Below are 22,672 nucleotides of genomic sequence, written 5' to 3'. Positions count from 1 at the left end.
TGAAATGGGAACAGTTGGGGAGAAGAGTTAATGGAGGATACGTAAGCAATTTGCGATTCACAGATGATATTGTCTTGCTAAGTCACTCAGAAGATGAACTGCAAAGCATGATCAATGAATTAGACAGGCAGAACGGTGGGGCTAAAAATTAACATGCAGAAAACCAAACTAATGTTCAACAGCCTAGCAAGGGATTGGCGGTTCGCAATTGGTAGCCAGGTGCTGGATGTAGTAAGAGAATATGTCTATTTAGGGCAGGTAGTGACAGCTGATCCGGATCATGAGAGGGAAATAACTAGAAGAACAAAAATGGGGTGAAGCGCATATGGCGGGTTTTATCGGATCATGAATGGCAGCTTACCAATATCCCTCAAGAGAAAAGTATACAACAGCTGTATCTTACCGGTACTCACCTATGGGGCAGAAACGTTGAGGCTAAGTGGGTTCAGCTTAAGTTAAGGACAATGCAGCGAGTTATGGAAAGAAGAATGATAGGTGTAACGTTAAGAGATCGGAAGCGGGCGGAGTGGGTGAGAGAACAAACGCGCGTTAATGATATCCTAGTTGAAATCAAGAGGAAGAAGTGGGCTTGGGCAGGGCATGTAATGCGAAGGCAAGATAACCGCTGGTCCTTAAGGGTAACGGAGTGGATGAAGCTAGATTCTAGACAAGAATGAAGCTAGATTCGCTTGAAACAAAGAAATCGCTGCTAGGTATAGCACGCTTTAAGAAGCTATAGGAGTACAGGGAATCCCAGAGGATCGCTTCCTAAAAAGACTAAGTTTTTCGCCACCACCACCACGCTGCCAGAAAAGGCTACCCGTGCTGTGCTGACGCACGTGCGAGACATCGTGGAAGAAGAAGAAGAAAGATCAAGGCCTCCACGCTGTTGGGTCGAACCGTTCCCTGCTATGCAAATCGCCGTTACCGAAGAAATCGGTCATCGGTTACATCAAAAGCAGGACCGGCTAATTGCTCGCCATCATCGCTGCAGTCTCGCGACAGGCGTGCCCACAGGACGACCCAGGAGCAGCAACCGAGACCGCGTCGTCGTCGGCCCCTGGTACCGGAGCGATGGCCGCCATGCCGGCGGCGGGTCCGCCGCGCGAGAAGTGGGCCAACAAGCTAGAGTTCATCCTCTCCACCATCGGCGTGTCCGTCGGCCTGGGAAACGTCTGGCGCTTTCCCTACGTGGTCTTCGAGAACGGCGGAGGTCGGTGGCAGTGTGTGTTCTTCACTCGTATCAGAGTTTTGGTTTGGTTTGGTTTATGGGGTTTGTCCCAAAGCGACTAAGGCTATGAGAGACGCCGTAGTGAAGGGCTGCGGAAATTTCTACCACCTGGGGTTCTTTAGCGTGCACTGACATCGCACAGTACACGGGCCTCTAGAAGAGTTTTAGTGCTGCGATACCCTAGACGTGATCGTAACCGGGGACGGCAGAAAATCAGGTGGGCTGATAAGGTTATGAAGTTTGGGGGGATAAGGAAATTGTGGCTGCCACAGTACAGGGTTAATTGGGGAATGGTAGGAGAGGCCCTCTGTGCTGCAGTGGTGATAATGATGATGCTGCTGCTACCCTGAGGCGCGCTATAGCTATAGCTGCTCGTGTGCAGCGCGAGAATGCGTAGCTCTTTGGGGGCCATGTAACGGTAGCTCTAACGCAGTAGAGATAAGTTAAAAGGTTGTAGTGTGTGCTTAGGCGTGCAGTATGTTTTCATAGCTGGAGTGAGTGGCTGTGCACAAACTCTCGACGACGACTGTAACGCTTCGTTAAAACTTACCGCTGCCACCGTGGCGGCTGTGTCCGCAAAGTGTCCACTTTGCGGGCACAGCCGCCGCGGTGGCTCAGTGGTTATGGTGCTCGGTTGCTGACCCGAAAGACGCGGGTTCGATTCCGGCCGCGGTGGTTGAATTTCTATGGAGGCGAAATTCTAGAGGCCCGTGTACTGTGCGATGTCAGTGCACGTTAAAGGACTACAGGTGGTCGAAATTTCCGGAGCCCTCCACTACGGCGTCCCTCATAGCCTGAGTCGCTTTGGGACGTTAAACCCCATAAACCAAACCAAACCAACCAAACTTTGCGGACATATTCGAAGAGGAGGACAAATCCAGCATGGTTCCATTAGTGACCGTGGCATAGCACCTCCAGACGGTACTTACAATCGCGGTACTCATAAATGAGTGGGCCCACTGGTAAAAAAAATTCCTGCAGCTATCTAGCGCAATCGTTGCACGATCGCAAGCTTTTGACACCGAGCTTTCCGCTGAGACATTCCTGCGCTGGCAACCCGCACTCGTTCGGAGGATAATCGGAATCGGTGCGTGATACTGTCTGCTTCCATGAAGGGTCACGACAGTCAAGGTGCGCTTACTGGGCATCAGCGCTTTACGAAGTGGTATCGCAGTTGAGGATGTGAATGCTATCTAATGGCGGTATTCGACATCGCAATACACAGGCTCTCTATGTCAACTTTATTAAGGACTGCCAACGCATAGCGTGACGTAAGAGCGGGTAAAAATTGAGTCTGCGGAGCAACTCAGCAGCACTGTGACCTACCTCTACTGTTTTAAGGCGTAAGCCTCACCAGGCCACGCTCCTTCGACATCGCGTTGTTTACACCAGGGAGAGGTCTATTGTTCGGGGCAAGCGTGGTGGTATTTCTGAAGGTGATGTCATTTCTTAGCGAATTTTCGTGTATAACGTTGCACAACAGCGAGCGTGAAATAACGAATGTGAAATAACTACAAGAATAATAATGGGGTGCAGCGCATTTGGCAGGTTCTCTCAGATATTGAATGGCGAATGGCAATTTACCAATATCCCTCATGAGAAAAGTATACAACAGCTGCATCTTACCGGTACTCACCTATGAGGCAGAAACGTGGAGGCAAACTAAAAGGGTTCAGCTTAAGTTAGGGACAACGCAGCGAGCTATGGAAAGAAAAATGGTAGGTGTAATGTTAAGAGACAAGAAGAGAGCAGAGTGGGCGAGGTAACAAACGCGGGTTAATGACATCCTAGTTTGGAACTAAGAGGAAGAAATGGGCTTGGGCAGGGCATGTAATCCGAAGGCAGATAACCGCTGGTCCTTAAGGGTGACGGAGTGGATTCCAAGGGCCAGCAAGCGTAGCAGGGGGCGCCAGAAAATTAGGTGGGCGGATGAGATTATGAAGTTTGCGGGGATACGGGGCCGGAGCTCGCACAGGACAGGGTTAATTGTAGAGACATAGGAGAGGGCTTTGCCTTGCAGTGGGTGTAATCGGTCTGATGATGATGACGTCGAATGGAGGGGCTGTGCTTACCACTTCCGTACTGACTCAATGAACAGCATCGTTGCGTTACGTGACGTTGCCCTGCTTTGCCTGTGTCTCTATCTCGACCCGTCCTGTGCCGATGCTTGACACACTTTCACTTCAGGCCACGTTGGCTCAGGCTGAAAGGACATTTAAATTATTGCAGGGGCGTTCATGGTTCCGTACATGGTGCTCATGCTTGTCGTGGGTCGCCCCATGTACTACCTGGAGCTCATACTGGGCCAGTTCGCCAGCGACGCCCAGGTCAAGGCCTTCGGGGGATTCCCGCTCGCCAAGGGTAAGAAACGTTTGGTTCAGCATACTGATTCCATGGGCAACGCTTCCATGCTGAACCTCTCCACATATTTGCTGTCCGTGATGACAGACAGCCATCATGGTAACACCTCTGAATAGCCTGCGGCTCTTAAAGAGCCACAGATAAATAAATTTAGTTGCATGTTTTCTTATTGTAGGCGACCCGTTAGACATTAGAATACATGGTTCTCCAGGTGGCATTCGCCTACGGTCATTAAATAATTTATGGAAGAGTAAGTGCTAGCCTAGCTGATTTTCAGACATCATGGGATAAGCAACGCTTGCAGACGAGGACAGTGAAGGAAAAACGACACACACAAGTGCACACACCACCAGTGCAGTTTTGCGCATCGTTTTCCTTCACAGCTGCTTATCCCAAAATAATTTACAATTCTTCTGGAGGCAGTTTCTGTTCCGGTTTCTTCGACTGAGCAATGATTGTGGCGTGTGGGGAGCGTTTAAATCACTTTTCAGCAGGCTGACCAATGCGTTATAGTGTATTAAAACTACGTATCAGTGATTACATTTCAGTTTTTTTCTGTTACAAGAAATTCGGTTATAAATCACAAAGCGCTCGTGGACGAACACCACGTGGTGAACCATATATTCCAATGTCTAACGCATCATTTGAAAGAAGAAAACATGCCACCAAAATGAGGTGTCTGTACTCCTTTCAGCGATCCATGTTCACGATTTACTAATCTGGCAACGTCAATTTCTAGAGTTTAGGTAATTCCAACCGGTGTTGTGATGCTCACTTTTGGCATAAAACTAAATGTTTACGCCGTTTTTAAGATGAGCCTGCTTAGAATAATAAAAAAAATCTCACTAACAGATTTCGGCGCTTCTTCAAGCCGACAGTTCATGATTTTTTTTTTACCTCCTTTTGTGCAAACATTCTGTTAAAAACAAACTGTTTAGGCGAAACCCATACAAGCAGCTACGACGCTACAATGACGGCTCCACGGAACTTTAATGCTATACTGTCTCACTCCCTTGCTGAAGGGCTGGAATGCAGGATACACTTCGGCTCGGTCAAGGGGCCCATGTTACGAGCCATGAATTGCGTTAAACCGTACGTGACTTGTACGTGACTCGAATATGGCTAGCACTCGCACTTAAACCGCTCTTGATTCGCTCTGTTGCTGACTGTCCCAACCACACTGGTTAATTGGTTTTTGAGGAAAGGAAATGGCCCAGTATCTGTCTCACATAACTCGGCGGACACCTGCACCGCGCCGCAAGGGAAGGGAGAAAGGTGGGAGTGAAAGAGAGAAAGAGGTGCCGTAGTGGAGGTCTCCGGTGGTCGATCTTTAACGTGCACTGACATCAACCACACTGGACGAACGCAGGCGTGGGCTGGGCCATGGTGTACGCGTGCGCCTTCATCAGCCTGTACTACAACGTGATCCTGGGCTACGCGTTGCTCTACCTCGTCTACTCGTTCCGGGAGACGCTGCCGTGGACCAGCTGCGACTACGCCACGTGGGCCGACCACAACTGCTACAACCCGACGCCAGGGGTCGTAAGTGGGCATCCACTCCGCGCATCTGGACGCGGTTGCGCGCAAGACCTACTGAACTACAGACCTGCACAAATGGCCCTTCTCCAGCGCGCATGTTCTAGTTCATGCCTTTTGCCGCTAGGACAGAAACATTACGTGCGGCATGGCGCTAATATATACCTATTGAAAAAATGGCCTCCTCCATCATTTTGTTTCAAAGAGGGCAGTTTTGTCGTTCGTCCACGTAATTATTATCATCAATTTATCTATGCTAGGCACGGTGGTGCTGACGAAAAGAAAGGGGACAAAAAGGAAGACGTGTTTTATACTCTTCGGGAGCAAAAAAAGTCGTTATTATAGCTATTTTCATTGCTGGTGTTAAGGTAGCAGAGAAAAACAAAACAATTGTATTAAATAGCGTGCACAAAATAGCAAACGATGATGATGATCATAGCAGACGAACAGGTAAACCGAGCGCCCTCAACGGCCAACAAGCTAACGAATGTTGGCGCACTCTGCTCCATAGTACCCCGCCGTATGTGCAGGTCTGTAGTTCAGTAGGTCTTGGTTGCGCGTACCGAGGCGATCGATGCCTGGAGTCGGAGTGAGTAATTGAGGAAGCGATGGACGCTGAAGTGGCCAAGTCATGCCTAAATGACTTGGCGAATATTTGTGATCCGAAAATAAAACTGCACTCTGAACTCCACTAATGTTATTAAGGCGAAAGCCTTTAATGCCTCATACTGTCGTTAGCAGACGCGTCGGCAGGAGTGTCGACAGACGCGTCGGCAGATTCGTCCGCCTTTCGGCGTCACTGCTTAAAAGGCTCAAGGTTCCAGCATGAATAAAGGCGTATCTGGTGAATGCATGGGCTTCATAAATAAAATAAAAGGAGTAAAGTCAAGAAAAGGAAAAAGAAAAAACAAAAATAACAAAATAAACAAAAATAAAAACAAAAGGAGCAAAAAATAAATAAAGAACAAAATATGAAAAATAAAAAAGTAAATAAAAGCAAACAGTGGCCAGGAAACGCTTTCGCCCTGCAGCACTTTAGAGAGCCAAAGTGCGCCCTGAATTTTTTCACTTGATATACAGAGCAACTTCTCTCTTCAGACCGCAGCGGTGGCCGAGTGGTTTGAGCATTCGCTTCGCATGCGGGAAGTGCGGGGTTCGATCCCCAGTGCCGCCGGGTACCCACCGGTGATGCAATGGGTACAAGCTTTCCCCTACCTGGTGCTCGGCTTCTTTAGGGCTTCTTTAGAGTGAAATGAATGGGCCTTTGATCCCACCTTGTGCAATGAAAACTACCTTGTGCCAAGGAGCTCTTTAGCCAAAGCTGCCCTTGTGCCATAAAAATCCATCATCTGTTCATCTCATTGGCGCGCTGGTGTCTCGTGTCGCAAGCTAAGGGTGGACTCGTCTTCAACGCTCGCGTTTGCACAGATCACCCCCAACACTCGTTCAGAAGGAGCACTCAACTTCTCGAAGCTTTCTTGGACATGACTTGCTGCGCTTGTATGGTAAATTATTGTAAGCTGTCTCAAAATAGATCATCCAGATCTGTTCTGAGACATATCTGGATGGTATTCCCATACAGTCACTTCATCGGCATGTAGAGCCGACTGTAAGATTCGGGATCTACAACCTGAAAGGATGTGGCGAATTTAGGGGCAACATCGCAATGGAACGCAAAACACTGCTTTAGCGATCAAGTTGGTGACACATTGGAGTCATTCTGATGGCGGCATCCATTCCACATCCGGGATGGTAGTTGAGCACCTGGTCCCCACGAGAGAAGGCCCAACTAATCTTACTCAATCGGTGACATACCTGGGGCATGTCACAAGCACTGTCTTCTGTCTCACTAATAAAGTTAAAGTACATCACCATTACGCTATGTAATACAGCAAGAGCTGTATATTGTACGTTCGGCGAAATCATGTTGCCATCGGCGCCGTCCACGCTCCCCCTAAACCTCTCTCTCCCAATTCTCCGTCTTGACCATTTCTCTCGCTGCGCGTGTTAAAGGGGTGGAGACACCAAATTTGTGGTTCGCGCGTTCTTAGTTCCAAACGTTTCTTATGGCTCAAGGAAGCATGATACACACTCAAAGATTCATATATTCACAGTGAATAATTTATTATAGCATTTTTAGGTGAACGATTTTCGGTTTCGGTTTCGGAACGCCGAGTTGCACAGTGACGTCACAGAGGGGGAAGATCAACTGCTTCGCTTGGTCACGTGGGCCCACAGAAGTTGTGACGCACCTACTGCTGCATCGTCTGCTTTCCCACACACGTGCTGACCAGCGCATGAAAACAAACAACTGCACGTCTAGTCCCAGCAGCTCGGATTCTGACAGATCTGATTCCAATGAGTGAGGACATCTACTTTTTTTTTTGTTCGCACGCTAATATCGCCTTCGCGGGTTCGCGTGAGGATGCGAAACACTTTGCAAAATGCCAGTAAGCATCGCTGCGCCGCTCTACCCAAGCTGCGCCCACAACCGGTGTCACACTTCGCTGCCGTGCAGCAGTACCTGAGCGCTGCTTGGGATGGTGTACAAATATCACAAGAAAAGACAAGATCGCCTTGTTATCAGAACTGCCAGCTATACTCGAGCAGCGACAAAGCATGTCTGCTTATGTTGGGAGCTTTCGGCAACGGCACCGCTCGCGGGCGCTCCGGGCGACGAGCTCTGCTGCTGCCTGGCTGTCGTGGTCGTCGACCGCTAGGCCTATAGCCTGTTTAGCAAGCGGCCGGCGCTTCGGAAGTCGCCTGCGCTATAATAAAAGGCCTACTTTTCACAAATAGCTGTAGTGTTAACAGAAACATCTCACAATAAAATAATAGTATGGTCAATCTCCACGACGCCTTCGGCAGCGGAGCTAGCGGGCGCCAGGCGAGCCGGACACCAACGTCGCGCCAGCGGCAGCTGCTAGGCGCGGTTGTGAGAAATTTGCTCATATCACAGTTGTTACCTCTACTAGCAGCTCAGTATTGGTCAGCGATCCTCAAAAATGACACTTTTTTCACATATCTTGTCCCATGGTGTATTATTTACGTCAAGAACACTCTTTAGCTCGCTTTTATGACGTCGGCAGACGGTATCCAGGCTGACCTACCGGCCGGCAGACTCGGCGTACTTCACGTCCGCACAAGAAAATACAAAACAGTCATGCTACCAGAAAGGATGCTTTCTAGATTTTAGATACGACAGCATGACTGTGTTTAAAGTGGATCTTTCGGCAGCGACACTGCCTGCGGCAACGCCGGCCGACGACCTGCGCGCTGGTCCCAGACTGCCCTAGTCGTCGCTAGGCCTAGCTGCTTTCGCATATCGACTCCGCAGCTGAGGGCGCTTCGGGACTGGCCAGCGTTTAGGCCAGCGCTCAGAAACGTGCTCCGCTCGGCACCCCTTTACTGTGAACTCGTCCCATAATAAAAAATATGTTCGATTTCCACGACGTCTTCAGCAACAGCGCAGACGGCAGGCGAACCGCACCAGGTAGCAGCAGCACAAAACCGGCTGATGAAATTTGCTTGCATCGCAGTCATCACTTCTACCAGGAACTCGGTATTTGCCAACGATCGTCAGAAACGATGCATTTTTGATATTCATATATCCCAGGGTTTGCTATGAACGTGAACAAACAATACTATCGCGTTCTTCAGACGCCGGCGTTCGGCACGAAGACTGGCGCAGACCGCCCGGCTCCAAGGAGTGCGCCCTATGTCATCATGACGCTGCCGCTTCCCGTCGTTGTTGCCGCGAGCGGCCCGCCGTTGACATCTAGCAGGCCGGACGCAGGCAACGAGCTGCAATCGGACGTTGCGACGCTGTTCGCAACGGCCCGCCGCAAACCGAGCGAGTGGCGGTTAGCAGCAAACGCGGCTCGCTGGTGCGTCGACTGCGCTCACGCGGCTGTGCCCCGCTCATCGTACGTCACTGTGTTTTGGTATGACGTCACTGAAACTATTTTTCTACACCCCTTGTGACGTCATGGTTGATGGCGCTAGCGATGGGTCTAGATCGTGAGAGTGAGCATTTAGGTAATCTTTGGAACCGAATTAAAATATTTTGTAAACGTTTGTTGCGTCCAACACCTGGCTGTGAGTGCCCTTGCATACATAGGAACCCCATAGCAGGCTTTTTATAGCTTCAAAATTTGGTGTCTCCACCCCTTTAATGAGTGATCGCGCATATAACCGTTCATGTCGAACGGTAGCAGGCGTGACGCAAACTTTCTATAGATACAACTCAAGAACGAAGCAGCTTTTCCCCGTCAGAGGACCCCCTTCCAGCCAATGGCGTCGGCTGATTCTCATAAGCCTGCTAGCGTGACAATGCAGGGAGTGGCAGATGAAAGGGGACATTCCTCTCCCTATATGGTCGGTGATAGTCCGTTCCCTGCTTTGTCGCGTCGCTCCCTGCATTGTCACCCCATCAGGGTCATGAGAATCGGCCGACGCCATTGGCTGGAATTGGGCGGTCCTCTGACGGGGAAAAGCCGCTTCGTTCTTGAATTGTATGCGACTATATAGACACCACTACCACCACAACCCATGGCTTGATATTACACCAGAATTCTCCAATATTCTCAGCAGGAGACATTAACTAGAGCTTTCCCGTCGTACTAAAGCGAGTGAAGCGACCTAAACCAACACCACCCACACAGTATAGATGGCGTTGCCAAAACGCGACATCGGCATTTCGCAGCACCCTATAGCTGTCGCTGAAATAACGCATTACCACTAGAGTAAACATCCGGCCAATGTTCGCGATCGGTTTGTTTGCCTCCACCATGTGAACTGAAGTATAATTTAATATACCGCCTTCTGCATTTTCAAAAAAGGCCATGTACGGTCACTCACACTAAATGTTTATGGTTTATGCGTTTTTGGGGATTTAACGTCCCAAAGTGTCTCAGGCTACGAGGGACGCCATAGTGGAGGGCTCCGGAAATTTCGACTGCCTGGGGTTCTTTAACGTGCACTGACATCGCACAGTACACGGGCCTCTAGAATTTCGCCGTAATCGAAATTCAGCCGCCTCAGCCGGAATCGACCCCTCGTCTTTCGGGTCATCAGCCGAGCTCCATAACTACTGAGCCACAGCGGCGGCTCACACCAAAGAAGTTCAGCACTTAAGGTCGCAGCACTGCTCTATACAAGAGCCCGGATGGGGGAATACTGTGATGCTAGAGTGACTTTGACAGTTAACGCTCTGGACGAGCCAGTGTTGTGCCTTTGGCGATCCCTGTCGCTGCAAGGGTTGTGAGCGACGGTCTGGGAAGAGGTTCCGCTGTGATCTTCATCTTCGCTCTTTACAATCACACCACCATCAGCGTCGTGAAAAGAAAATACCGGTGTAAGCAGTTGACGATGGGTGTTCACGAGCAGTTAACCCTGTAGCTTTCCGACGGTCGTTCGCAAAAGTCGGCCGTGCAGTACGACACGTGTTCGCGCGCAGGTTCCGTGCTGGACGATTGAGCGGCGCCTGCTGAACCGCTACGCGGGCGACAACTACACGGGACCCGACGCGCACGTCATCACGCGTGGCTCCGACGTGGTGCTCGTGCCCCTCGAGGTGTACGAACGCCTGGCCAACGCCTGCACGCCCGCCACCCAGACGGCGCCCGAGCAGTTCTTCTAGTGGGTGGACACCTTTCTCTGCCACCATGTTTCTCTCCACCCTATGCATGCGTTTTATGGTCTCTTGTAAGCTGCATCCCTAGTAAAACGTTGCATATTAGCGGCGCATATGGAACCGAATACGGAGTTCATTTCATACACAAAAGATTATGGAAATACGTACGCTTTCCATATGTGTCTTGTACGGTTAATATTATATTTATTTATTTACCTCCAGGGCCCAAGGGCATTACAGAGGGAAGGGGGTTTATAAGACACAAAGAAAACAGCAACAAGATAGTACAAAATGAATGATCATTCAGACGAGAACGGTATTCACGAATGCGCGACGACATGATCACCAACAGAAAGCCAGCACCAACAATATGTTTTTAAAACAAACCATATTATCGAAATAGTTTCGACAAGATTTCCATATGAGATGCACGGCGTCACACGGAGTCCGCATGAGTTTAGACTCTTTCGTGCGCATTTTTCATTTGACTCCGCATGTTTCATATGGCTTCCATTGTTCCATGGTGAAAATATACGATAATTATCGCAGTCGTTTTTGAAACCTTTCACTGTGACCGTAATGTACAACACAGAGGAACAGAGCAATGCCGATCTGTGTCCCGGTTTGCGGATCACTGAATTAATTTTCGTGTAGAACCGTCATTGGAAGTGGTAGCGATAAACTTTATGCTACATTCGGGATGCAACGCTATACATTTTTTTTTCTGGTATCTCTGTAGGGTGCGTTTTTCACCGGCCTTGCAAATAGGGGCAACCACGGTATTTCGGGAAAGCGTATGCTACTGCTGGCTGACTTTAGCTCCTTCTTCGCTTTCTTTGTTACACACTACGAACCACAATCATCATCATCGTCTCCAAGATCCGCGGCTGCTGGTTTTCTCGGGAGAACGCTTTCTAAACGCCCCTGGAGTCGGGCCTGCTTCTTTTGCTCGGGAACCGCTAATGACGTAGACTTATTTCTCGGTATAATTCTTTTCCTCTTTTTAACATCTCATCCCCAAAACCAGTTCATCTTTTATATGTATAAATTTTTTCGCCTTGCGGCTCTAGGCGGATTCACTTTACAACCTGCTGGTTTTTCTTTTCCGTCTGCCCACGATACACTGATGGCCGGGGCGATACTCTTTCTTCATAAGGATCAATCTACACTAGGAGCCCACTGTGAGGAATAAACGAAAGTTTGACAGCACCATACGAATTTTTCCTTAATAACACGTGGCATAATTTGTCCCCATTCTCCCTTGAGGATGTGAGTAGTGCTGGGTTGTGCAATGATGCACGCACATTCAACTGTTTGTGGCGACGCATTTGTTTGTCTTGGTAATTTGTACTCCAGAAATTTAGCCGTTCTTCAGGGTAAGAGGCGAACACCAGGGCTGCATCGCATGCCGCAGAAAAGCGCCCGCTCATTGATTCACATGGGGCAGTCCCACCTTCGATCAAATGACCACAAAAGGCGCACATTCAAGAACCTCAAGAACAACCACACCCAGGCCCACATGGTTCTTATGGCTCAGCTAAGGTGAAAGTGGCGCCGAGAGCGAAAGTTTCAGTCACACCTACTATAAAAAATTAGCTGGAGCTGTCAGCTAAAGGAACGGGGCAGGGGAGAACACACAACACTGTGCTGTGTGAAGTGTAACTCCCTGCCCTTACGCCTTCCGCCGCCGATCGAAGAAGCGAAGCGACAACTGTACCGCCTCCCTGTTGTAGCATTAATGGTGGAGGCGGCCGTAGTATATCAGTATAACAGAAAAATTGACCCTGTCGCCACTACAGAATCACACGATCCCCAACTGAGTTTCCAGTTCGACTTGCTGGTTTGTAAAAATCCCATTTCTGGCTAAGTGGTTAGGTGGCCCGGGCCCACCTGGGACTTTAAGCACGTCCTTTGAAAGACAGGGTGACAATAAAACAATATCCCCCCTGTCCCACACCGATACACTGAAGATGACGTCACAGGACTAGCGGTGGTGACGTGGTCCTTGAGAACGGCAGAACTGACAGCTATGTCGCAAACACTGCAAAATCTTCTGGCAGAGCTAACGTGAAAAGGGAAAAGGCACTTGATAACCTTCTTGTGAATTCAAAAATTGAGTTCTCACGCTGACACTGCTCCTGCACCCTCTCAGCCGTCACGTGCTGGGCCTGAGCAGCGGAATCGAGGACCTGGGCTCGCTGCAGCCTCCGCTGGTCGCATCCCTGGTGGTGTCCTGGACATGCGTCTTCCTTTGCGTCTTCAAGGGCATTAAGACTTCGGGAAAGGTGCGCCATTGAGGTGGTGCGCGGCAGATTGCCGAAACAAGGACAGAAACGATGACCATGAGCGTGTCGCGCAGAGGGTTCCGCTGAAAAACGCGTAGATGGAAGGCGCACAGCAGGATCGACTCTGTCGGAGAAATATGCACCCTGTGACGTAAGCATATAGACGCATAAAGACAAACCAATTCAATTTCAATTCAATTCAATGTTTATTTTCCAGAAAGTGCCTGGAGGGTCTCCTTGGCTAAAAGCTGCTAACGCAGCTTGACTAAGGCCAAGAAGACCGTTTACATAGCAGTTACAGTGAAAACATAGTATAATTAAAACAGACATTTTACCTCTAATTTGCAACAGTAAATTCAAGTTTTGTACAACATTCGGAGCACTGAAATTATACCATGTAAATAACACAAGTCAGACATCAAACAAAACACACAAAAAACACATTTCAAGAAACGTGGCAAGAAATATTGTACAATTGATTTACATGAAACAAAGCACAAGAACAGAACAAGAAAAAAAAAGCGGCAAATGCCCCTCAAAGGAGGCATTGGAACCACTAGAGTCGACCTACTGCTATGAACTCGAGGTCAACCGCCTTGCTTCGGCCAGTACCGCTAGCAGGTGCACGTAAACAAATACAAGACAATTGGCCGCGATGTCATAACGATAGGTCTATGCAAATGTTTGGTGGGCCTCCTTTCCATACCAATTTCGCACGCATTGGCTAATTCTAGGGGCAAAAATATTAAGAATGGTATGCTATTCCTGGACAAGGGCAGTGACCGAAGCCGTATTTTTTTTGGAATGTCTTCTGTATAACAAATTGAAATCTCATGGATGTCGTAGCCACAGTTCCTGTGCCATTATAACGAAGAACGACACACTAAAATGTAGCAAACAGGGAAACGGTAGCTACGGCTTAGTGTGGCGTAGTGGCCGTTACTCTGCAGTGTGCACCATGGCTACCCTCTTATTCCTGGCAGGTGGTCTACGTGACGTCATTGGCTCCACTCTTCATACTGATCATGATGTTCCTGCGTGGCATCACGCTGCCCGGCGCTGCGGACGGCATCCGCTTCTACCTGGTGCCCGACTGGTCCAGTATCTTCCGCGCAAAGGTCAGTCTGCTCACTTATGCAGTGAACATACTACAGGGAACAGCCACCTGTCATGGCGGAAGCCATTTTGAATTCAACGGAGATTCAAGCATGTAAATGGCTCAGAATAAGAACAGGGATTTATATAGCTTCGCTGCTGTCGGCCATTGCTGATATTTGGTGTCGTAGTGATTGTCCTAGCTGCTAGAGTTCGTTACCCGATGATACGTTGCGACGCAGAGATGATTCGTTGGTCAGAATACGTACAGCTGGCCGAATCTTTAGCCGCACTGTACGCACTGTCCGCAGGACGGTATCCATCCAGGCGCTCCTCGTTGCTGCTAGTTTTTACTTCATGAAACACTTGGCGGAGTGGCGCGGGCTTCTCGACCTGCTCTAATTTAGCACCGGACAATATAGCTACCATTTGCAAAAGGCAGCTCCAGAAAGTGCTTGAATAGTGATCATAGAATGTCCTTTGAGTTTGTCGGGAACACATATGTTGCGTTCACATGATTCCGTGCGTCCATCTAGTATTGACCGCTTATTTAAGCAGCGCAAATTCTGGGTGGTCATTACCATTATCATAGCCGAACATGTGTACGTTTCTGCTGTCATAAAAATCACAAAGAGCTTGGAACGCTGACTGGCGCGTTCCAGGGTCTGTTGAGGTCAGTTAGCTGCTTGATGCCAGCTGGTGCAGTGCGAAGATGGCACGCTGAAGTCTCAAAATCGTTGCTCAACAGGAAGTCTGCACAGGAAACGACAGACGCAGACAGAATGTGTACTGAAGCCAAGATAAGCGTGCTCTTGCACCATTAATATATCGCATGCTGGCAACGCTTCGAAACAAGCTGGGACAAAAGGAGCATCTGGACTGATCAGTTGTTTTTCTGCCATCACGCAGGTGTGGAAAAGCGCTGCTGAGCAGATCTTCTACTCGCTAAGCCTCGCCGAGGGCATGATCATCTGCTTCGGTGGCTTCAACGAATTCAGGAACCAGCTTCAAGGGTAGGCAGTTGCAGCTCTCACGCCTCACTGAATTAGCTGCAAAAAAAAAAAGAAAGGAGATTGACATGAGCTTTTTTGCCGCTTGTTTCACGTTTTTTAACGAGGTGTTATAATGCAGAGTAATAGCATGGCGTATAGCCACTATCCTCGACTGTATATTGCACAGCAAAGCATCGTGTACAGTGCTTAAGGCTTGGCGAAACGTGCAAATTCGCCCCCTGGTGCGCTCGCAACGTGGGACAAAGTCAACGAATAAACCGGTGGACACAAGTTAGGATAAAGGGTGCGGCGTACACCAACAAGCTACGGAGGTTGCCCGTCACAACAACCTGTTCTCTGCTCTACGAAGACGAACTGGTTCTATAGTTTGTGACTTGGCAATACAGATGTAAGCTGCGCTTGTGGACGATGCACAGAACGAAGGAAGAGACAGTGTTACTCTGCAGACTTAGCCACTGAATTCTCGTCTCCTGTGATGCACTCAGGGACGTGCTCGTGGTTGCGGCGGCTGACTTCGTCGTCAGCGTCCTCGGGGGCCTGGTTGTGTTCTCGGTGCTCGGAAACATGGCGTACAGCCTGGAACTGCCCGTCGACGACGTCGTCTCGTCGGGTGGGTGAGACCTCGGGTTTGGCATTTCTACACTCTGGTGCACGTCGAGGGGTGCTATCGCTAGACGTCGTCACTACGACGCCGGTATCAAGGGCTACCCTTAGGAACTTGTATGCCCATTTTCTGCACTTTGTTTTACCATGAGCCTGCATACTGTTACTTGTAATTAGCGCTAATCACTCGCAATTCGTAATTAGCTTTGATCACTGCTACTGCGAATCTGAATTACTAACACGTTACGCCTTAAGCGTCGTCCTTTATCGTGGTCCTTTATTTATGAGAGACTGCCTCTGTCGTCGCTATCGTTAAGGATCAAAGCTCTAGAAAGGGAGTGGTACTCAAGAGTCTACGTCACGCGCTTTATGGCTTCTTCACTGACAATTTCCTCTCTCTCCGCGTGCAGGTATTGGGCTGGCGTTCATCGCGTACCCTCAGGCGCTGAGCATGATCGCCTACCCACAGCTCTGGTCGGCCGCCTTCTACGCGATGCTCTTTTTCCTCGCCATAGACACGGAGGTGGGTGTTCTTATTAAGAACGGTGAGCGCGAACAATAGGCGCAAACATCATGAAAAGAATATCATGTACCAACTAGCCCAACCGAAGTTTTACTGAGGTGGGTGATGCTGATATTACAGCAGCCAGGATTGGCTTCGGGTAGTTTATTTCGGCTGCCCCATAATGGCTGACAGGCTAACGCCTCACCATCCCCGCACCAGGGTTGCTTACCACCGTGCTATCAGCGATGCATCGCGGCCTCTTTTCGGTCGGCTAAAGAATTCGGGGCTGTGTACTGTTTTTTTTCCCTCGCCTTTCCCATGAACACTCACGACACACTTATAGTGCCCTGATGTAACGGACGTGGGATATGTGTAGCTAACATTACTTTTAGAATGACTGTGAGCCTGTAGTACACAGAACGGCCGTCGCAAAAACAATGCACCTGGGAGAAAAGGTAATTGACTTCAAGTTTAACTGCAGTGCTTTGAATGCAGACGACGGCACGTAATGCACTCTGCACACCCCTCTTCCTGTCCTGAGCCTCTTCCTTATACAACATCTGAGTTTAAGCCCTTCTTTGCGCCAGAATCTTCTTCGTGAACATGTGTCCAAGAACAGGTCCTCTTTCCTGTCCTCGCGCGGCCAGTTCTCGTCGGTCGAGTGCCTGCTGACCCCGTTCAAGGACCAGTATCCTGCGCTGCGCAAGTACGGGCCCCTGCTGTCTTTCGCGGTGTGTGCGCTCATGTGCGTGTGCGGCATGCCCATGGCCAGCCGCGGGGGCCTCTACATCCTCACCGTGATGGACACCTATCTGGGCGGCTACCTGCTGCCATGGATAGGCCTCGCCGAGCTCCTGGTTGTCGTCCTCGGTTACGGTGCGGCTCCCCTGTTATTGGATAAGGAGTAGAGTCTTAAGCGTTGTTGCCATGACAAGGAGTTGAAAGCATGCTGCAGTCGGATACGAATCAAGAACAAAGCAGTTTTGCCCCGTCAAAGGATCCCCCTTCCAGCCAATGGCGTCGGCCGATTCCTATGAACCTCCCAGTGTGACAATGAAGTGACATTGACTGATCCTAGGACGACTGCTTGACCGAACTTTGTCATGCTAGTTTTGTTTTATGTACATTGTGCAAGGGGGCCGGGTCCCTTGTCAGGCGCTCCGTCACCTTTAGCCTCGGCCTCCTCTTGGACTGTGTCTGAGGAAACAATAAAGAAAGATTCAACAAGGGGAAGCTTTGGGCCAGTTGGTCAGACATGTTGGGAAGGAGGAATAACCGCAAACTTGACAGGACTGAAGATCGAGAAGAGGACAGGACGAGCGGTAACTAGCAACTGAAGTTTATTGAAAAAAGACATGTTGCAGCAAAGGTTGCATCTGCGCATAGCGTACGGGAACTAAGATAGTGACACGTGGAACACACAAGATAATTAATGATATACATCGAAACGAACAAGAAACGAACAAAAAACAACAAAGAAATGCCCGTCACAGGTTTAACAGAAACCGGGTCTCTTTATCTAAAAGCGCCACGGAAGGCTCACTCACACACTTATCACACATATCACACACATATCACATATCACACACTGTGACGGGCATTTCTTTGTTGTTTTTTGTTCGTTTCTTGTTCGTTTCGATGTATATCATTAATTATCTTGTGTGTTCCACGTGTCACTATCTTAGTTCCCGTACGCTATGCGCAGATGCAACCTTTGCTGCAACATGTCTTTTTTCAATAAACTTCAGTTGCTAGTTACCGCTCGTCCTGTCCTCTTCTCGATCTTCAGTCCTGTCAAGTTTGCGGTTATTCCTCCTCCCCAACAAATAAAGAAAGAAAGAAAGAAAGAAAGAAAGAAAGTAACAAAGAAAGAAAGAAAGAAAGAAGCAAACAAACAAAGAAAGAAAGAAGGGAGGGCACTACCCCCACCATGGAAGGAGGGGACTGTCCGCTTTCGTCGGCCACTCCCTGCAAAGTCGCGATAGCAGGCTCATGAGAATAGGCCGACGCCATTGGCTGGAAGGGGGGGGGGGGGGTCCTTTGACGGGGAAAAGCCGCTTCGTTCTTTAGTTGTATCGGACTATAGGGACAGGGACCTCAAAAGCGAACATGACAAGCACTGCCACGTCCTAATCGTTGTCTTTTTTTGTCAGCTCTGGTTGCGACAATATCTGCGCATCACTCCATGTCGATTTTCCGCAGGGCTGAAGCGGTTCTGCGCCGACATCGAGTTCATGTCCGGTCACCCTCCCAGCCTGGCGCTGAAGATCTGCTGGGCCGTATGCTGCCCCGTCTGTCTCACGGCGAGTTGGCGTCTTTTAGCCTCTCCGCTGTCGCCAACTCTGAGCTTCAAGCATATTAGGGCACACAATGAGCGCCTTCTTGCTTCTCGTGGAGCTATCGGCAACAGTGAAAAGAGAGGGAGGGGGGGGGGGGAGGATATGGCGGACGAAGGCCTCCATTATCACCAGCTAGCCTCATTGCCAGCCCTAATGAGATCTTGGTCCCTCTCGGGAAGATGCCCGTAAAACATGCAGATACGGATTTACGGCGCTTTTCGTGCTTGTGCGTGCATCTTGTTGTGTCCGTACTCGCAGCTTACGTACTTTGGTTAGTCACGAGGGCCAGCGAGGTGTGGAGACCTCAATGATGCTACAGGGAGGGGACGCACAAACGAAGAAGGTAGTGATAGGCATCAAGCGCCTGCTGATATATATAGAACTTATGAACCACGAATTTAATCCGAATTTACTGGCAGCGAATCCAGCTTGTGATTTTCTTCCTTTCTTTCTCTTTTTTCTTCTTTATTTCTGCTTCTTCCCTTTTCCTTTTTTTTCTTTTCTACGTTCCTTTTCTCTCGTTCCTTTCCTTCGCTACCTTTCCTTCTTTCCTGTCTACCTTGCTTCTTTCCTTCCTTCGTTCTCACGCTTGACAAAAATGCTCTAAAAAACTGCGATCCTCGCAGTGGATCGTGGTGGCGGACGTGTTCATGTACGGCGAGCCGCTCACGCTGGGGGACTACACGTTTCCCACGTGGGTGAACGTGGTCGGCACCTGCTCGGTGCTCATCGCCATGAAGATCATCGCAGTGTTCGCCCTCTACCACTGGCACACCTGCGGACGCGTGAGTGGTTAAGGACGCGCTCCTTTCGTTGCATCGATGCTGCAGTGTGCATGATCCACTGCTTTAGTACCCCACGGATGTAAGGAGCAAGCACAGCTGATAGGGATGCCGGCGTAGGGACGAGACAGATAGCGACAGAAAAGAGAAATAAGATGTCACGACTGCACCATGGTCAGTACCTTTCCAGTCGACGCCCCGGCTAGGTGTACATTCTGCCCTAAACGCAGCTGCCTGCCCAGTGGTGAGAGAGAGAGAGAACGAGCTACTGCGTCTTGGTGGGGGGCGTTTTGTGTAGCTGTCTTACGGTTATAAACATTTTTTTTTCAAGTATATATTGCTTCTATTGCGTGCATGTATCCCGGCAGCGACAAACCAAAGGGCCAACGATGCTTCTTCCTATGATAGTTTTGATTTATAGATGCATGAATTGATATTGTCAGAGAGTACACGAAAAAAATAAAATGAATCAGTCAGGACGACGCCGTTTTGTTCTTACTGCATTTCGTTTTGTTTTATTTGTAATATTTTACTTCTCGGTGAAAGTATGTGATTGGAATGTTCCAATGTGATTGGAATGTTCGTTCATGCTGCACTTTACAGAGAGTGCGCGACGGTGACGAGCGGAGTGTTCAGACTGTCGCCCTGTTAGTGATTTTCGCCTAAAGACATACTCTCTAATTCAGTACGATACATAAAGGACGCGCCGGTTAGTTTCAGATAAGAGAGGGATAGGTTCTTTACGATCGATGTTCGTGATCTTAAAGTTTCCTGATCGTTCGGTGATCCGGCGACACGTTGCAGGAACGGACTGAACAACTTCGGACGCTATATACACTTGCTTACATTTTCACGAGTTGAACAATTACACTAGACCACAGTGGCACTTGCATCTCTTTACCTCTCACAAACGCTGGCTCTCCCTTTGAGTCCACCTCAGCGAAGCTTCTCGCTCCGAGGTCCCCCAGATCATCTCCGAGCCTCCTCGCGTCTCTCCGGTATCGCCCTTGGCGCCGGAAGTGCCGCCCCTTAAATCAGTTTTCACAGCATTCTGACAATTTGTTTCACAAATCTGAGACGAGCTTGCAACGCCCAGTTGGAAGTGCTTCTTCAAAATCGAAATAATTAATGGGAAGCCGGAGCCCGCGAGGTCGTTACCCGCAAGCAAAGCGTAGTCGAAGCTTACGAAGTTTGCGCTATTTCAGTTGCGGCACACAGACACAAAAACACACACAAAAAAAAAACACAGCGAAAACCCCAGGAAAGCGAACGACACCGCGTGTACTGTTCTGGCCCCTCTCCCGTCCTTCGCCGCTCCTCTCTGGGACGGCTGTTAATCCTCACTGGTTTCCTGTCGAACTTCCTTCTCCGAACCCCAGGGGTCCGCGGGTCGGCTCCGCTTTGCGGCATGAACGCTTGCCTTTGCTCGTCGCAGTAGGCCAACAGTCGTTCCTGCAGTTTACCGCGTGTGTTTCAACATAAATCCGCACGAACGGCGCCTGGTTAGGGGCTGTTCGACGGTCCCTGACAAAACGATGAAATCAAAACCAAGGATGATCGAGGTAACGCCTTCTGGTTGCGTGCTGCCCGACGGACCCCCGCGTAACAGCCCGGCAACTTAACTGATGGCGTCTAAAATTCTTTGCTTACACCTTCGCCTACACAGGTGCTGCACAAGGCGCTCCTGCCTTCGCACGACTGGGGCCCCAAGGACCCCGACGAGCGCCGCGAGTACCTGCGCTTCCTGCGGCTGCGAGGCATCAACAACCTCTCGGAGCCGGACCAGCCGTTGCCGCAGCCGCCGACAGGTGACAAAGCCACATCGGCGGCTGCTGGAGGCAGCGGGGGGGCGCCACCGTCTCTCACGGCGCCCTCCGACCCTACAACCCTCGCTCGGATGGTCCACCCGCCCGTTGAACCTGCATCGGCGACACCTGGCGAAAATGCAGCGCCTGTCGCCTCAACCACTGCAGGGGTGCAGGCCGGACTGATATGAGATCCTGTGACGCAGGACCCTTTGTTCCTATATGAAACCCTCTACAAGATTCTGGTCACTATCTTGAATAGGGTCGTATACAGGATACTATGAGAAATTTTGAGCAATATTTAATACAAGATTCTAGTTCCGCGGAGCTTGCTGTATGTGACGGCTTCAACCTGTGCAGAGGACTATGGTGGTCGCGACGGTGCCTCATACTTTCCATATCCGCGACAAACTTTCTCACCTCATTTCTGTGACGTCATATCACTGTGCTTCGTGGCTTGACATAGTGCTTTCTCGACTTTTGTGTGTGATTAGCCTAAATGCGGACACCGAATGCAACTCAAGTTTTTACGGGCTCTTTTTTTTTTCTGATTGTATTCAGCGCAGTGGTCTCAGTGCGCGCCTTTTATACAAATATTTCCGACCTCTCTCGGGGATGAGCAGCCTGTCAACAACCAACATGGTAACCAGCTGACGCTTATGTTATGTGCAGACGTGTGTGCAGGCTGAATATTGTAGGCACAAGAGCAGCCCATTGTGTACCGGAGAAAGCATCCTGCTCGCTCCTGTGTTCCTCGGCTTCTGATGCCTAGAAGTCCGTCAAAGAGTACGTTCTGCTTTAAGTGTACTCTCCGAGAACAAAAGCATGCTATATTTGGTTATCTTTTTTTTCCAGTAAAGCAGCAATAAAGATTTAATGCGTAAAGCTGGCTTCTCCTTTGTATTGGTACATTTGAAGCAGAACACGCTTTACGGGTGTCATTTGTTAAAGGGATACTGAGGACATATACCGGGTGCTTCAGCGAACACTTCAAAAACTTCCTGCAAATATTGAGTTCAATTTAGCAAAAAAATAGGTGTAGGATCACACTCTTTGCCCCGGCGGACACAATATGATGCAAAACTAATTTTCCAGGTAATTAACAAAGACCCACTAACTTTTTAATTATCGTAGCTAGGTGGTTAGTCCCAGTTGGGAGCTTGATGCCGTGAAGAAGACGATGTCATATCAGTTTTTGAAACGAAGAAAAACTCTAGAGCCCTGCAGCGCAAATCTGACGCTTTTTCCCGCACGCGACCGAAACAGCGCACGAGGAGAGCAGGCAGTATGGTGTAAGCGAAACGTCCGCTGGTGACGTGTTGAATGCAGCGCCCAGTTCGAAACGCGTGTGCTAACTTTCCTCGCTAGGGAACCTCGGCGCACAGCTTAGACCGCGGCCGGCGTTATCGCCTGCTACGTCGCTCGGAGTAAGGGAAATTAGTTATCGTCTGCTACCCGGCCGTCGCTTTTGGGAACACTGAT

General features: G+C 49.5%; 1 protein-coding gene across 2 annotated transcripts; it reads left to right on the top strand.

Moving 5' to 3' along the window:
* The first annotated feature begins 891 nt into the window (after positions 1 to 891).
* Positions 892 to 22,063, top strand: LOC149335256 (sodium- and chloride-dependent glycine transporter 1-like). Of its 2 annotated transcripts, XM_089551910.1 has the most exons (13): positions 892 to 1,213; positions 3,461 to 3,592; positions 4,962 to 5,134; positions 10,587 to 10,768; positions 12,916 to 13,048; positions 14,032 to 14,166; positions 15,053 to 15,156; positions 15,642 to 15,766; positions 16,170 to 16,282; positions 16,912 to 17,140; positions 18,467 to 18,567; positions 19,230 to 19,388; positions 21,052 to 22,063. In XM_089551910.1, exons 1-13 carry the CDS (start codon positions 1,075 to 1,077, stop codon positions 21,379 to 21,381), a joined length of 2,055 nt encoding a protein of 684 aa, XP_089408036.1. In that variant the 5' UTR covers positions 892 to 1,074; the 3' UTR covers positions 21,382 to 22,063. The 2 variants fall into 2 exon arrangements, with proteins under 2 accessions (XP_089408036.1, XP_089408037.1); XM_089551911.1 differs by lacking the exons at positions 10,587 to 10,768; positions 12,916 to 13,048 and having other exon boundaries at positions 898 to 1,213; positions 21,052 to 22,062.
* Positions 22,064 to 22,672: the final 609 nt, after the last annotated feature.

The sequence above is a fragment of the Amblyomma mixtum genome, chromosome 7 (assembly GCF_055824585.1).
Source record: "Amblyomma mixtum isolate Tamu chromosome 7, ASM5582458v1, whole genome shotgun sequence".
Taxonomy (NCBI): domain Eukaryota; kingdom Metazoa; phylum Arthropoda; class Arachnida; order Ixodida; family Ixodidae; genus Amblyomma; species Amblyomma mixtum.
This window is presented reverse-complemented; position numbering and strand designations above follow the sequence as displayed.